This window comes from Pseudogymnoascus verrucosus (genome assembly GCF_001662655.1).
Source record: "Pseudogymnoascus verrucosus strain UAMH 10579 unplaced genomic scaffold scaffold_1, whole genome shotgun sequence".
In the NCBI taxonomy this organism is placed as follows: Eukaryota; Fungi; Ascomycota; class Leotiomycetes; order Thelebolales; family Thelebolaceae; genus Pseudogymnoascus; species Pseudogymnoascus verrucosus.
This window is the reverse complement of record NW_017263652.1, coordinates 1,363,671-1,376,566: the sequence shown is the minus strand read 5'-3', so window position 1 is coordinate 1,376,566 and position 12,896 is coordinate 1,363,671. Positions and strand designations below refer to the sequence as shown.

Here is a 12,896-nt window from a genome sequence, read left to right as displayed (position 1 = left end):
CAGATTGGATGCCTGAGGCATGAATAAATAGTTGGCAATGGATATAGAGTTGGTACTCATGCCGAGCATGCCGAGCCTGTCGAGTATATTTATACTAATAGTCTGATAATTGATACTTTAAGATGATAGCTCATATTCTAAAACGACAACTAATTGTATTCTACCTTATGTAATGGGGCGGCTCAATTTAAGTGAGCACAAGTGCTACCATCCAGTAGACACACCCGCCGCTTGCACCAGTAAGACTTCATAGTGTATGAGATTATCTTATCAGATGGGCTAGGTACGTTGACTAGACCTCGATTTTGATATCTGTAACTCTTTTGATATCTGTAACTCGATAAAACTCCGTCGCTATGCCTCCACAATCCGCGCTTCCTAATTGCGTCTCCCATATGTACATAAATGGCCGATCTCATCGGATCAGGTCCAAAACAAAACCACCACTATCCATCAAACAACCAAGCCACCCCTAAACACCATAGACAGACGCCAGCCACCGAAGGGATTCGAACTTCTACACCCGCTTATAGTATAATAAGACGGGTTTGAAGCCAGCCGGCATGAGCACAGCCTTTGGGCTCACTTTTCGTGTGCACTCGTCGTTAAACTCCGTCCACTTCCCATCAGGACCAACAGCGTGGGCGATATAGTGTCCGAACCGGCTATTCCCCTGATGAGACACCGTCGAGACCAGCTCGTATCGGAGTTCGGTAGAACCGTCCACGGCGTGCTTCGTCAGGTCGAGCACCCGCGTGATCCCAACCTTGGTCTTGATGGTCCCATTCCATCCTGCCCTCTTGAGCTGAACAGAGATCACGTCTGCTGGCGATGCGATTTTGACATCTCGGGTCACATTGACGGGCTTCTGGCATCCCTCACATCTGTAACCCGAGATCTTGTCTCGAAGGAAAGCGGCAACGAAAACCTCGAGGCTGGATCCACTGAGGGAGGACTCAAGAGGCACTGAGAGAGTCCGTTCCGCGGAGTGGTGGGGATCGGTGGTATGACCACACGAGGAGCAACGGATACTAGAGGTGAGCAGAGTACTATGAATGGCTTGGAACCTAGTGTGGCCCATCGCCCCCATGTCCTCCGACATCATCTCCAGCATTGCCGTAAACTGGTCATCCGGGTCACCATATTCCTCCGGATTGTCTGTTGCCCAGCCGCCTGAAAGAGCCATGTTAGCCCTACGTAAGGGAAAGGTAGCCAGCGCTACTTACGAATGGCCAGAGTGCGATCTATGTCCTTCAATAGCGCATAGATCTCTTGGCGTGAAGAGTTTTGGACCCAATAAAGGGTAGCAAGATCTCTCAACTTGCACGCGATGCAAACCGCTGGGCGATGACTGCAGCCTGTAGCAGGTTAGAACCTAAAACGAGAGAAGGAATACGGTGAATTTACATTCGCCGAGTTTGTGAAACTCTAATAGCCAATTCACAAGCTTAGGGATATGCAGTAAGGCCTGCAGCAAGCTATGGCGATAACACCTGGACATCTTGATGTTATCAAACCCAGGCTGCTTCATAGAGATCCTTTCCATCCACTCCTCGGACACGGTCGCCGCCTGATCTTGTGTCAGAAGCATATACAGAGTCTCTACCGACCGGGTTGCTTACCATTGCCTGACGCTCGGCACATTTCTTCTCAAGGCCAGCTTGAGCTTCCTTCGCCGCTGAGTGACGATCACGGTTACTGGCAGTTGGTGGTACAAAGCCATATTCCAGGTCCACCTTTGCGCCTCCCACAAAGGCAGAGTCAAGCTTCTTCTTCTCTTCAGGGACCGGCAGCTTCCGTTTGCGCTGTGGGCTACGCTGCGGGCTGCGCTGCGGGCTGGATTGCCGTCGGGCAGTTTTGGGTTGTTTGCTTACTCTCGGCCCGTAGTGCATCCCGTCGCTGGACGACGAAAAGGTCCGCTTTCGGATCATTGGGGACCGAGGAGGGATAGGCTGTTGAATGGCTACTGTAGCCATAGCAATGTATTTTTTGAGGAAGGATTTTGTTGTAGTTCAAACTCGTCTTGCTTTTGTTGGAATTTCAGAAGCTGATATTGTATGAGCCAACGGAAGTTTGAAGGTGAGAAAGTCGGAAAGGAAGAAGTGGCGAGTCCATAAGAGGATCTCATATATATACGCACCTCTTTAGTTCATATTATCGCTCTTGATCTTTATCCTTGTGATCTTTATCCAAGAATAAAATGCCAGTCGCCAATGGAGCTATCTAGCGACAATGGGAATCTTCCCACCGATAATAGAATTCGATAGGCGAACAATAGCAACGCTCAATGCAATAATAAAGCACCAACGGGCAGCCTTTGCACTAGCCCGCTCAATACAGTCTCTGGTGGTCGCCTGAGCCTTTATTGAATATTTGGAGGAGGTTAAGACACCAGCGATTGAGTCTTCCAGCGCAAAGTGCTTCAATAAACATCGAGACGGGCAAAACGAAGGTGTGGTCTTTCGGGAGTTGTTCGTATATACGTATAGTAGTATGTAGCATATATTTCAGGTGAAATATGAGAAATATTCTCGGCTCGAGGCTTTCTTCGAAGATTCTGCGATTATCGTTTGGGGTAGATGGAAAGAGCGAGTACAAGCGAGAACATGCGCCCCGGGAGTTTTGCGGTGGTCGGATCAGGCGCGTCGCTCCAGAATAATGATGCGATAGAGTTCTCACGATGCTCAAACGCTCAGCAAATTATTGAGGCGATACAGGACGCTCAACGGTGAAGCGCTCGCAGAAAAGTCGTGGCGATAGCCCTCCAATGTTTGAACCGACCTTTCCCCACACAGCTTCCCACCAAAACTTTTACGCGGTCGGGTTGCCCACTAAACTCTATCCAGCAGGCGGTGTGACATTAATCCTGCAGTACTTATCGCTCAATTGGAGAAAAGTCACGTGCTAAACGACGGAGCGATTGCGCTCACATATCACGAAACGCGGAATTTGAAAACACAAATTCCCCCACCAAACCACAGAGACACCATCTCACAAAGTACTTTTTATATACAGCGAGTGTGCCATGTCTCACCCTGCCGCTACCTTGATATAACGTCAGCCTTTTCCAAACCGAAATGGCGGAGCCAACCCTCAAACCCGAGGCCTATGAGGAGCAGCATGTTCACGAGGTGTATGAGCAAATCGCAAGCCACTTCTCGCAAACTCGCTACAAGCCATGGCCCATCGTCAATGAATTTCTGCTCGGTCTTGAGGCTGGGTCCGTGGGACTGGATGTCGGATGCGGCAACGGCAAATACCTGACAGTCAACCAAGACGTCTTCATAGTTGCCAGCGATCGCTCTACCAACCTGGCCAAGATCGCGGCCCAGCACCAGCCACATTCTGCCGTCGTGGCAGATAACCTTTCCTTGCCACATGGCGGTGGTGCGGGCGCTGGACGCTTTGACTTTGCGATTAGCATTGCCGTAGTGCACCACCTGTCGACCCCCGAGAGGCGGACAGCGGCCATTGGCGCAATCCTAGAGTGTTTAAAGGCTGGGGGCCAGGCACTAATCTACGTCTGGGCACTGGAGCAGAAGACGAGCAGGAGAGGATGGGATGAAGGCCACGAACAGGATGTTATGGTGCCTTGGGTGATGAAGACGGGGAAGCAGCAGCTTCCAGATGGAGAAGTTTCCGAGCCCAAAGAAACGACGTATCAGAGGTATTACCACTTATATAAGTCGGGCGAGCTTGAAGAAAACATCCGTTCGGCTGGAGGACAGGTCGTTAAATCTGGTTATGAGAAGGACAACTGGTGGGCAATTGCGACACCAAACAGCGCACCTACCTGAGAATCTTATGCGGAAAGAACCGTCCACGAGAGATTCTGGCCTCGAGTCAGCGGGTATAGCCCTATGCTATATAATTCATATCGCATTATACTATAGTGTTGGACAAGGCGACCGCCACGTGTCCAAGGCGTCACCTGTGCTTCGTCACCGGTATGAAACAGTTTGCACAGGAATGTGCGTCAAATGTGTGCCAAGCCAAGGCTACATTCACACACCAGGCATTGGGTGCCTCTTGCTCAAAACCCATCGGGCACTGGGGATGGTATGGATGCTGTCAGCGACTGTAGGGCTAGGTTTGAAGGAACATGGCTCTATATTGAGTCATTCTATGAAATAACGATAATCTAGTAATACATTATTGCCAAGTGTGGTGAATAGACAAAAAAGGAATAGAAGTAAAAAATAAAATAAAAAGTCCAATCTTGCCAGAAGAAGGATAAAAAGAAGTAAAAGAATCGAAGGAATCAGAAGCATCTCCATGTTAAATCTCCGTGTCCACCAAAGTCCATCCAAAGTTGTCATCAAGTCGTCTTCTATTCATTTCCCCAGGCCACGCTATGCATTTTGCGCCAAACCAACCCATGCATCATTTTTTTCAATCGTAGTCAAGTCGCACACAGCGGTGCGATATTCTGATCCTCCCATGTAGTGCGCTTAGCTGTATTAGTGAATTGTGTTTGCGTTCTTCTGTGTCTATCGGTCCTGCCGTCTTCTAGTTCCCCCTTGACCTGGGTCAGGGCTGCGACTCTTTCCTTCTGGCATCGGTGGTAAATTTGGAGGTAAAGCATAGCCTATGGAGGGCAAAGTAGAGCCCGGGCTAGAACGTGGTTGTCCGCCAGCCATGGATGCTGATACTGAGTATGCTGGTGTGCTGTATGGGCTCATTCCTGTTGTCATCTCTGCTACGCTGGGCAGCATGGGCGGGGGTCCCGTCATTGGCATCCCCATGCCCTGCCCCATTCCGATTCCGCCATATATGTACCCATCTGATGGGGAAGTGGACAACCCACCTCTCGGCATGCTCTGCCGCCGTGCAGCTATCGAACGTGTAGCGGGTCCCTCACGATAATATCGGGAAGAGGGTACTGAACTGCCCATCGTAGATGCAGTTGGGGATGAGAGGGATTGTGAGTGCGAGTGGCCGCGTGATGATAGTGGTCTCGCGTGCCCATGGGCGGGGGTGTCGACGGGAGCGCTTGAAAGTGAGAATGGGACAACGCCTGCGCGGCGTGCCATGTCGGCCTCTCCAAGCTGCCAATGCATGGCCTCCGCTGCCCGCCATGGAACGCCCATCTCTTCGGCGACCTTGGCCCACATTTCTGGTTTAAACCTAAAGTAAAGTCATCAGCTGTGTGCTCGGAGGCTGGGGGGGGGGGAGTGGGGTGAAGCTCATAGCTTGTATCCCAGGATCACAATTATGACAATCTGGCAAGTCCCAGGAATGTGGAGGTCATGTACATACCTCTCGTAAAGTCTCGCCAACTTATTTTTCCGCTCCTCATCCCACTCACTTCTCCTCTCGAGGTAATTTTGATAGTGCAACCTGCAACTTATAGCACTTCGCCCTGGTAAACGCTTTGATATATCTTCCCATTTCATGCCACCTCCTCTCAGGTCAATAATCAGGGCGTCTTCTTCCGGCGACCACTTGCTTTGCTTCTTAGCTGGCGTCTCTGACGGATGTGCAGGCATGCTGCGTTTCCCTCCAGCGCCACTGGTTTGTGCTGTTGAATATGGATGAACGCTTTCAACCGTTGTTATTGCTGGCAGAGAAGTCGGGCTCGTGGTCGCCGGCCTGGCTGGAGGAGGGGGCTCATTCGAGTCCGAGGCCCCGAGAAGGTGGGAGATATCCACCTTGACGGTTCTGATGGCGAGAGCCGTCACGGCTGACGTTCCTGCCACGTCTTCTGAATACCCGTATCCGGAAATGTTGCTATAATTCAGCCTGCTCTCTTATCGACGGCGCCGTGGAGACGAATTGGAGGCCAAAGCTTGATGAGTCGTGCTAAACTTTGCCTGGGTAGCGACAGTAAAGGACAAAACCGGCTGGGTCAGGGTTCCTATCTCTGGAAGAATAGAATGACAGGTTGGGGTAGAGGGGGATAAATTCAACGGCAGTTCTCTAGTACTTGAAGGAGGCTATGACTTTATGTTAGCAAGCTCCCAGGACGGCGGGGGAGCTCGCCTAGGTTAATTTGCTGATAGCATGATTGGCAGTGTCAAGATGTAATGCTGGACCAATAAGATGAGACAGGAAGGAAAAGAGGACCACCAGTGGCATCAGAAGGTAGATCGAAATCCACGATCTCAGGCGGCGGTAACATGGATCACAATGGGTCTGAGGGGAGATGTCCGGGAAGATGCACAGTGCATATAGAGTAGCGCTGATCAGATATGGAGGGGCATGTGGGCAGGGATGACCGACGTTGGTGCGGGCGTAGGGGAAAGGGTAGAGTGGTGACTTACGGAGCATCATGCCACGAATTCGTGCATGAACAAGTCCATCTATACTCCAAAAATGGCCAGCTGTGCAGGTGTTGTACCCCAGCTACCTTGTAATTTTGGTGGCAGAACGCCCTCGGCAGCGCATAGGGCTCACGAAGTGGTGGCTGAGAATGGTTGGGACGAACCCTCCAGGGGCCCTTGGTGGTAGTTGCAACAGGGCTCGGAGAATAAAATCTCCTTCTAAGGAATACGGATGCTCTCCCACGACACAGCTGCGACCTCATGAGTGTCTTCTTTAAGATTGGGGAAAGCGGCGGGCGTCTGTGCGTATTCCTAGATGGATATATCGCGTTACTGCACTCTAGCATAGTAGTGCATGGTAGCGTCAGGGATCTTGTAGTATCAGTACGTACGCATGGTGGGTGGAGCATTCGTATTTTGACACTGTATAGGATAGTTACAATAGAATTGTTCGGGTGGAGTAGCTTACCCCAGGCACGAGTTCTGGGGCTTTAGGATTCCACTTTGGGCGCTTGGAGGAGAGAACTGGCGGTCTGGCCTGCAAGGTAGGCAAGGTCAGGGGCCTTCAATCCAGGCAAGATCTGAATTGCGTGCATTGACTTGCATCAATGCGCGTGCCTCTCCCTGGGCCGCGAGGCGCGAGTCCGCTTTGGATCCATGACTTGCAGTACTCAGCTACCGACAGGGCAAATTCCAAGAGCCCCGGAAAATCCGAGGAACAGGTTCCGATGCCACGATATGAGCCGCCTCAATATGGCTCCATGTCGAGTTGGGAGCCTTTTCCAAGCAGGAACCCACGCCAAGCAAGGTAACCGTTTGCAAAGTCGGCCAGAGATGATCAACGCCTCCAATTACGCATGACTCTATTAAAAGTTTGCTTGATCTGGAATTTGATGCGACGGGATATTACATTTGGCGGTGTGCGGCTTCAATGATACCTCGGAAGATTTTCTAAGACGATAATCGACAGTCCGAGTTTGATACCACCTCTAAGCCGCCGGCCGACGTCTGAGACTCTCTAGTAGGTGTGTTCTGGGCCTCAAAAGGCACCTTTTCCTCGACCACAATGGTTTGAAGCTATAAGTATTGGCGGCCAACAATGCATTGATAGCATAGTGAGCGCTTCTTGGTGAGGTATAAAATCAGACGAATCCAATCAGCGCACGGACTTGGACAGGGCATATGGTACTTCACCATGGGATAGACCCGCTATTAGATGTCGCGCGGAAGACGTTCGGGATGGATTCCTGCATGCCGAAGAAGGGCATTGTGACACGGGAGGCTGGATTGTTGTCGGTCGTAATGACAATTCAAAGACAATTCGAACGTATTGTAATGTGGTTGGCCTAGCCTTCTTGCGGCGTTTGCGTCGTGTCGGCGAGTTGCACAAGGGGGAAAACGGTATAGGATATCAACCCCACCGCCAGTCCCATACATAAGCCCCCGGAACTGTGCCGAAGGGATTCATGCCGTACGGTTTGGGCGGTCTAGACATGGATGTTGCAGCTCAGCTTGTTCCATGGAGAAATCCACAACGGATTGTGACCTGTGGCGCCTGCAACCTGCCCCGAACGGCAAGAAAGGAGGCTAAAATGAGGGACGTCTCAGATCGAGCGAGCCCATGTTTGAGCGGTGTATGTGGGTGACAGGGTGATGCGACAAGGGCCAGCATGGTACGCAAACCTTACCTCCGTATTGGAGGCTTAGAGACCGAGGTGGAATGATGGCCCCATGCTGATGACGACAAAAAAAGGTCTTTGTTGGTGGTGGTGGAGGAGGGGTGGAGGGATGATGGGGGGTATGATAGATGAAGGACCACATCCAAGCTTGATCTGCAAACGCCTCCAAGCCAACGGCGACATCAGATACAGGACGACGACACCCATTGCGCGCAAGAATAGCAGCACGTCCGGACTGCGCACGACCCGAGAAAAGCCAAGGCGTCTCCTCAAACTGGTCGTGGATGGGTGGCCTGTTGGAGGTACTTGCCTGCGAATGTACTCAAAGAGCTAGCTGTTGTAAAGGAGGGGTTAGAATTGGCATTTTATTATAGCACTGTACTGTGTGTGACCCGTGTCTCCGTGTTATAATAAGATGAGGCAACAGGAGGGGTAGAAAGCACAAACCATGGGAGCGATCAAGCATCCCGAAGATCAGATGAAAAAAGACCGGATAATTTATGAATACCCCGATTCGGCTCGCATTGAGGCTTTTCGACGATGCCCAATGGCTATTTAGGGTTGGGGGGTATATGCGTTGAGAGCTTACAAATTATAGAGGACGAGGGTCTGGAGCTCCCAATTGTGGAGGGACGCTAGCACTGCCGTTCGGATGAAAGAAGAGAGGTGCCTTATATCCCTACTACTCGTGTCAATATTATTTATTCTATATACACCGAATACAACAGAAAGGCTCCCAAATCTCATCACTCTAACGCCTAGACTCCCACAGGATCAAAGTCGTCACAATGCAGACCGCAGGAGATATCCCCCTTCTCATTACTTCGGATAACTCTTCATCGGAGCGCCGAATCACACCCTCATGGACCATCGGCCAGCTGAAGTCGAAGCTCGAGGCCGTCACAGGCGTACCTCCGTTGTCGCAGAAGATCACACTCCGTGTCAACCAACAGGGCATTCCCGTTGAAGCCGCGGATGAAGAGAACACTCAACTTGCTTCCTTCCCCTTGGCCCCTTACGCCGAGCTACACGTGAGTCTATGTCCGTCACGTGATGCACAATCCTGAAGGAGCCTTTCATTTGATAGCTATATGGTCAAATGCACTGGTTACGGAATCGTATTCATTCATTGCACTGTCATTACTCGAAAAATAAATCTAATACGATCCAGGTTGCCGACACTCGCCCTCCCGGCGCACGCCCAAACTTCACCGATGCCTCCACCGTCGAGAAGTATGTGATGCCTGCTGAGGAATACGAGCAGAAGAGCGACAGCGTGCTTGCATGGAAGAAGGCACAGAAGCTCGGACGCTTCAATCCCGACGCACCTACTATCGAGGAAGCCAAGATCAAGGCCTACCAGACCGAAATCGATTCGAGGGGCATTGCCGTTGGTAAGAGGTGCCGTGTGGGGGGGGACGACAGTCGCCGGGGCGAGATCATGTACGTTGGGGATGTGGAGGAGATTCCAGGATCATTGGGTTCTTGGGTGGGCGTGAGATTGGATGAACCGGTGGGAAAGAATGATGGCAGTGTCGGTGGCACCAGATACTGGGGGGAGGAGGGGGGACCCAAGCATGGAGTGTTTGTGAGGCCAGAGCGGGTGGAGGTCGGCGACTGGGAACCCGTTGACGATTTAGATGATATGGAGGAGATCTGAGTAGGTCACACATTACGCTCAAGATGCACGCCACCTAGCTCAGTGAAGTTTAGAAGCTCCAGTAGGCGTGACAGTTGTTTAGTCAATACCATGGATGGCGTTGATATGGGCAAGGCCCAGCCTCCCGTCTGGAAGCCACAGCCACAAGATTGCCCTATTACAACCACTGTGCAAGTCGGGTAACTGCCGATGACATGATAGATGCTGCAAGGCTGCTCGTGACCTACTGGGCGGCTGCGCCGGCAGAGATTATTCAGGAAAATACTATTCAATTGTTTGTATGATTCCAAATCTGAATCCAATCACCTAGACAAGAGTATAGAGTAATCAAGTCTCTCCGCTTGAGCCGACCGTGCTGCGGATTAACTACGCGCGGTGTCGGAGCTCTACGCCGCGTCTGAGTAAGCTTTGCCAGTGAAAGTGTGGTTAAATACGACCGGATAGATCGTATCCGTACTCACGACGAGCCTAGCCGCGATTTGAGCCTAGTTGTTGATATTTGTATGGTGAGGCTACGTTGAAACCGTCTCGAATTCCACTGCCGAAGGGGTTGTGGAGGCTATGCAAAGAGGCGCTTATCCTTATCGCCGACCGCCGCCCGCACTTTGCTCACTCCACTCCATGGACATCGGAGTGCACCACCCACAATTCCCCACCTGTCACATTTCCAGCTGTACCAATACTACCAACACTACCAATAGAGATAGACCATCCACGACTCTGCCACCAAAAGACACTACTACGACCACTACCAGCGGTGCCGGCACTGCCGCCCAGCTCTCTCAATATCATTCGTTTCCGTCATACCTCGACCAAACTTATTCCAAATTCATACCAAGGATGGTGAGCCGCACCGTCCACGCAATCACCTTCCAAATACACTTTGGCATTCGAAATCTATAAGATTCACACCTCGCGGCCAAGGTCTCCCCAGATGTGAAGAGGCGGAGTGTGAAAGGCGACAGGCTGCTTGAGCATATACAGACAGACAGACGCTGGGAGGGCACCCAAATCGTTTCGCCTACCATGGCTATCCACGCCCTTCTCTTCCTCCTGTTCACCTCGATGGTCGGTGCTGTCGACGTATTTGGCTCGGACGCCGCATTATCAAAGCAAGCCACGCAACTGACGTTGGTATGGGAGTCCCCACAAGGAACCCTGACTCCTCTGGTTGAGCCCTTGACGGCACAGGCCGGTAGGGGCGGGAGTATCAGAGCCAGTGTTCGTAACTCCATAATAAACTCTTTCCATTGTATGCCAGCTAATGTAACAGACCAATATTCAAGGGAGCTTCAAGTCCGTGACTACGAATGGTGCTGGTGCAGGAGAGGTCAATAAGGGCGATATTGCATTGGTATCGTGCGACTCAACAAACTCATCCTTCCTAACTCAAGACGCCGTCATCGACTTAATCGTCCCCAAGAACCCAGGCGCCATTGTGTTATACAGCCTCGCGTCCGCCCACTGTAGCGTCAAGGACGTCGGCTCGTTCGCAGACTACTACACACTGAGGAACGTCTCAGCGAATGCTATGCAAATGTTGGTGTCGTCGTCGACATCGGCGACTGCAACGATTCGACCTGAAACAGCCCAGGGCGAAAACCAGCCGACACAACGAAATCAAACTCCGGCAGTGGCTATGAGCGTACTATATGCTGTTACTGGCATTGTCACAGTGCTCTTCCTCGTCATCATCACCACAGGCGCCTGGCGCGCTCACAACAATCCGGCAAGATATGGTCCAAGGACTGGCTTTGCCGGCCGTCCGAGGCAGAGTCGGGCGAAGGGGCTTGCCAAAGCAATGCTTGAGACCCTTCCAATTGTGAAGTTTGGAGACCCCCTACCACCAAAGGCGGGGAACCGGGATATAGAACTTGACGACGCAAACACATCAGAAGAACCTAAAGCAGCACACGTGGCAACTGACAGCGATAAGAAGGGTAGCCCGCAGCAGGATGCAATCCCTGTTGAAGCGGATATTGCGACATCTTCCTCCGAATCTAATGAAGTGGGTTCAACTCCTCAACCAAACCCTGAGACCCCGGACGAACACCTTGGATGCTCTATTTGCACAGAGGATTTTACAAAAGGGGAGAATGTCAGGGTCTTACCCTGTAACCATCAATATCACCCAGCATGTATTGACCCTTGGCTACTGAATGTCTCCGGAACGTGCCCCTTATGGTAAGTAGATACCCCACCGCTTGTTTCATGCTCACTCTAATCTTCCCCAGCCGCGTTGATCTTCGGCCTGTGCGCAGTAATTTGAGTGCCGGCGAGCCCTCTTCCCCAACGGATGCCGACCAAACGCCAGCTGTACCCGCTGAAGCTGTCCACCAGTCTCGGGTCCAAAGGATCCTGGCTACGCGCCACGCGCCTGTCCATGAACGCATGGCCATTCTGAGGCAGCTAGCCAGGGAATCCGGTCAGCACCAGCCGACAGAGCCTGCCTCATCAGCCGTTTCTGCCGAGGGGTCGCGAAATAGATTAAGTCTGGCCGATAGGCTGAGAGATAGGTTCTCGGTCCGTACGAGGTCGAGTAATGCGCAGGATGAAACATCTGCACCAGCGACAAGCGCGACGGAAACAACCGCCAATACGACAACCACGAGGTCTAGTGGACCAGGTCCCAATGCGACAAGTGAAGAAGCCCCGCCAAGGCCCTAAGCCAAAGCACTCACCTTCTCGAAATTAAACTTTCCTTTTTCAGGTACGGCTGCATTGGGGTGAATGGACAGTTTAGGGGTTTGATTTTGGTGTAGATTGCGCATGCGGCAGCTGACACCACGAGGATGGCGTGGTGGCGTCGGGTTGTCGGCTCATGAAACGGCGGGTGCATATATAAGATTTCGTACGGTGGGACGGCCCTGGCGCATGGGAAAGGCTAGTACAATTAGGCTCATGGCCTGGACGGTTTGGGAAGGCGTTTTGCGGGCCCTAATGACCAGATTGATTGCTTACTTTATAGTACTCTATATGGGAGGGAATAGTGGCGTTCGCTTTGGGAGCTGCGCCTTTGTATATGGCGCCCAACATATTGTAATTATCGTAACAACCATAGTAATGTACATGCGATATTATAATGAATGAGATGAGCATCTTCATACCGTAGAGACCCGAGCAAAAGCGAAGTGGATTCAATAGCCTTATCTTCACCTCGGCAATGTCTTGGAGGAATGGTGAGAGACTGTAAAAAAAAAGGGGGTTGCGCGCTGAAGATAGAAATTGTTCAGCCACAGCCCAGACATTCCGAGCATGGGAATCTCTTTCTCTAGGGCTGCCCCGCCGTCAGTT

At 51.6% G+C, this 12,896-nt stretch overlaps 5 protein-coding genes across 5 annotated transcripts; 3 read left to right on the top strand and 2 right to left on the bottom strand.

The window, feature by feature from the left end:
- Positions 1-129: 129 nt before the first annotated feature.
- VE01_00484 (uncharacterized protein) lies at positions 130-2,764 on the bottom strand. The gene is made up of 5 exons (XM_018270015.2): positions 2,141-2,764; positions 1,623-2,047; positions 1,408-1,570; positions 1,227-1,358; positions 130-1,173 (listed from the first exon to the last, which is right to left on the bottom strand). Exons 2-5 carry the CDS (start codon positions 1,974-1,976, stop codon positions 518-520), a joined length of 1,305 nt encoding a protein of 434 aa, XP_018135076.1. The 5' UTR covers positions 1,977-2,047; positions 2,141-2,764; the 3' UTR covers positions 130-517.
- A 211-nt stretch (positions 2,765-2,975) lies between these two features.
- On the top strand, positions 2,976-4,268 carry TRM9 (tRNA methyltransferase, has a role in tRNA modification). Its single transcript, XM_018270014.2, has one exon. It carries the CDS (start codon positions 3,078-3,080, stop codon positions 3,795-3,797), a length of 720 nt encoding a protein of 239 aa, XP_018135073.1. The 5' UTR covers positions 2,976-3,077; the 3' UTR covers positions 3,798-4,268.
- Positions 4,095-6,164, bottom strand: VE01_00482 (uncharacterized protein). The gene is made up of 2 exons (XM_018270013.2): positions 5,260-6,164; positions 4,095-5,127 (listed from the first exon to the last, which is right to left on the bottom strand). Exons 1-2 carry the CDS (start codon positions 5,487-5,489, stop codon positions 4,491-4,493), a joined length of 867 nt encoding a protein of 288 aa, XP_018135074.2. The 5' UTR covers positions 5,490-6,164; the 3' UTR covers positions 4,095-4,490.
- Positions 6,165-8,634: 2,470 nt separating this feature from the next.
- VE01_00481 (uncharacterized protein) lies at positions 8,635-9,862 on the top strand. Its single transcript, XM_018270012.2, has 2 exons — positions 8,635-8,973; positions 9,114-9,862. Exons 1-2 carry the CDS (start codon positions 8,731-8,733, stop codon positions 9,600-9,602), a joined length of 732 nt encoding a protein of 243 aa, XP_018135071.1. The 5' UTR covers positions 8,635-8,730; the 3' UTR covers positions 9,603-9,862.
- A 205-nt stretch (positions 9,863-10,067) lies between these two features.
- VE01_00480 (uncharacterized protein) lies at positions 10,068-12,699 on the top strand. Its single transcript, XM_018270011.2, has 3 exons — positions 10,068-10,823; positions 10,876-11,786; positions 11,837-12,699. The coding sequence occupies exons 1-3, from the start codon at positions 10,629-10,631 to the stop codon at positions 12,267-12,269; spliced, it is 1,539 nt and encodes a 512-aa protein (XP_018135072.1). The 5' UTR covers positions 10,068-10,628; the 3' UTR covers positions 12,270-12,699.
- The last annotated feature ends 197 nt before the right edge of the window (positions 12,700-12,896 follow it).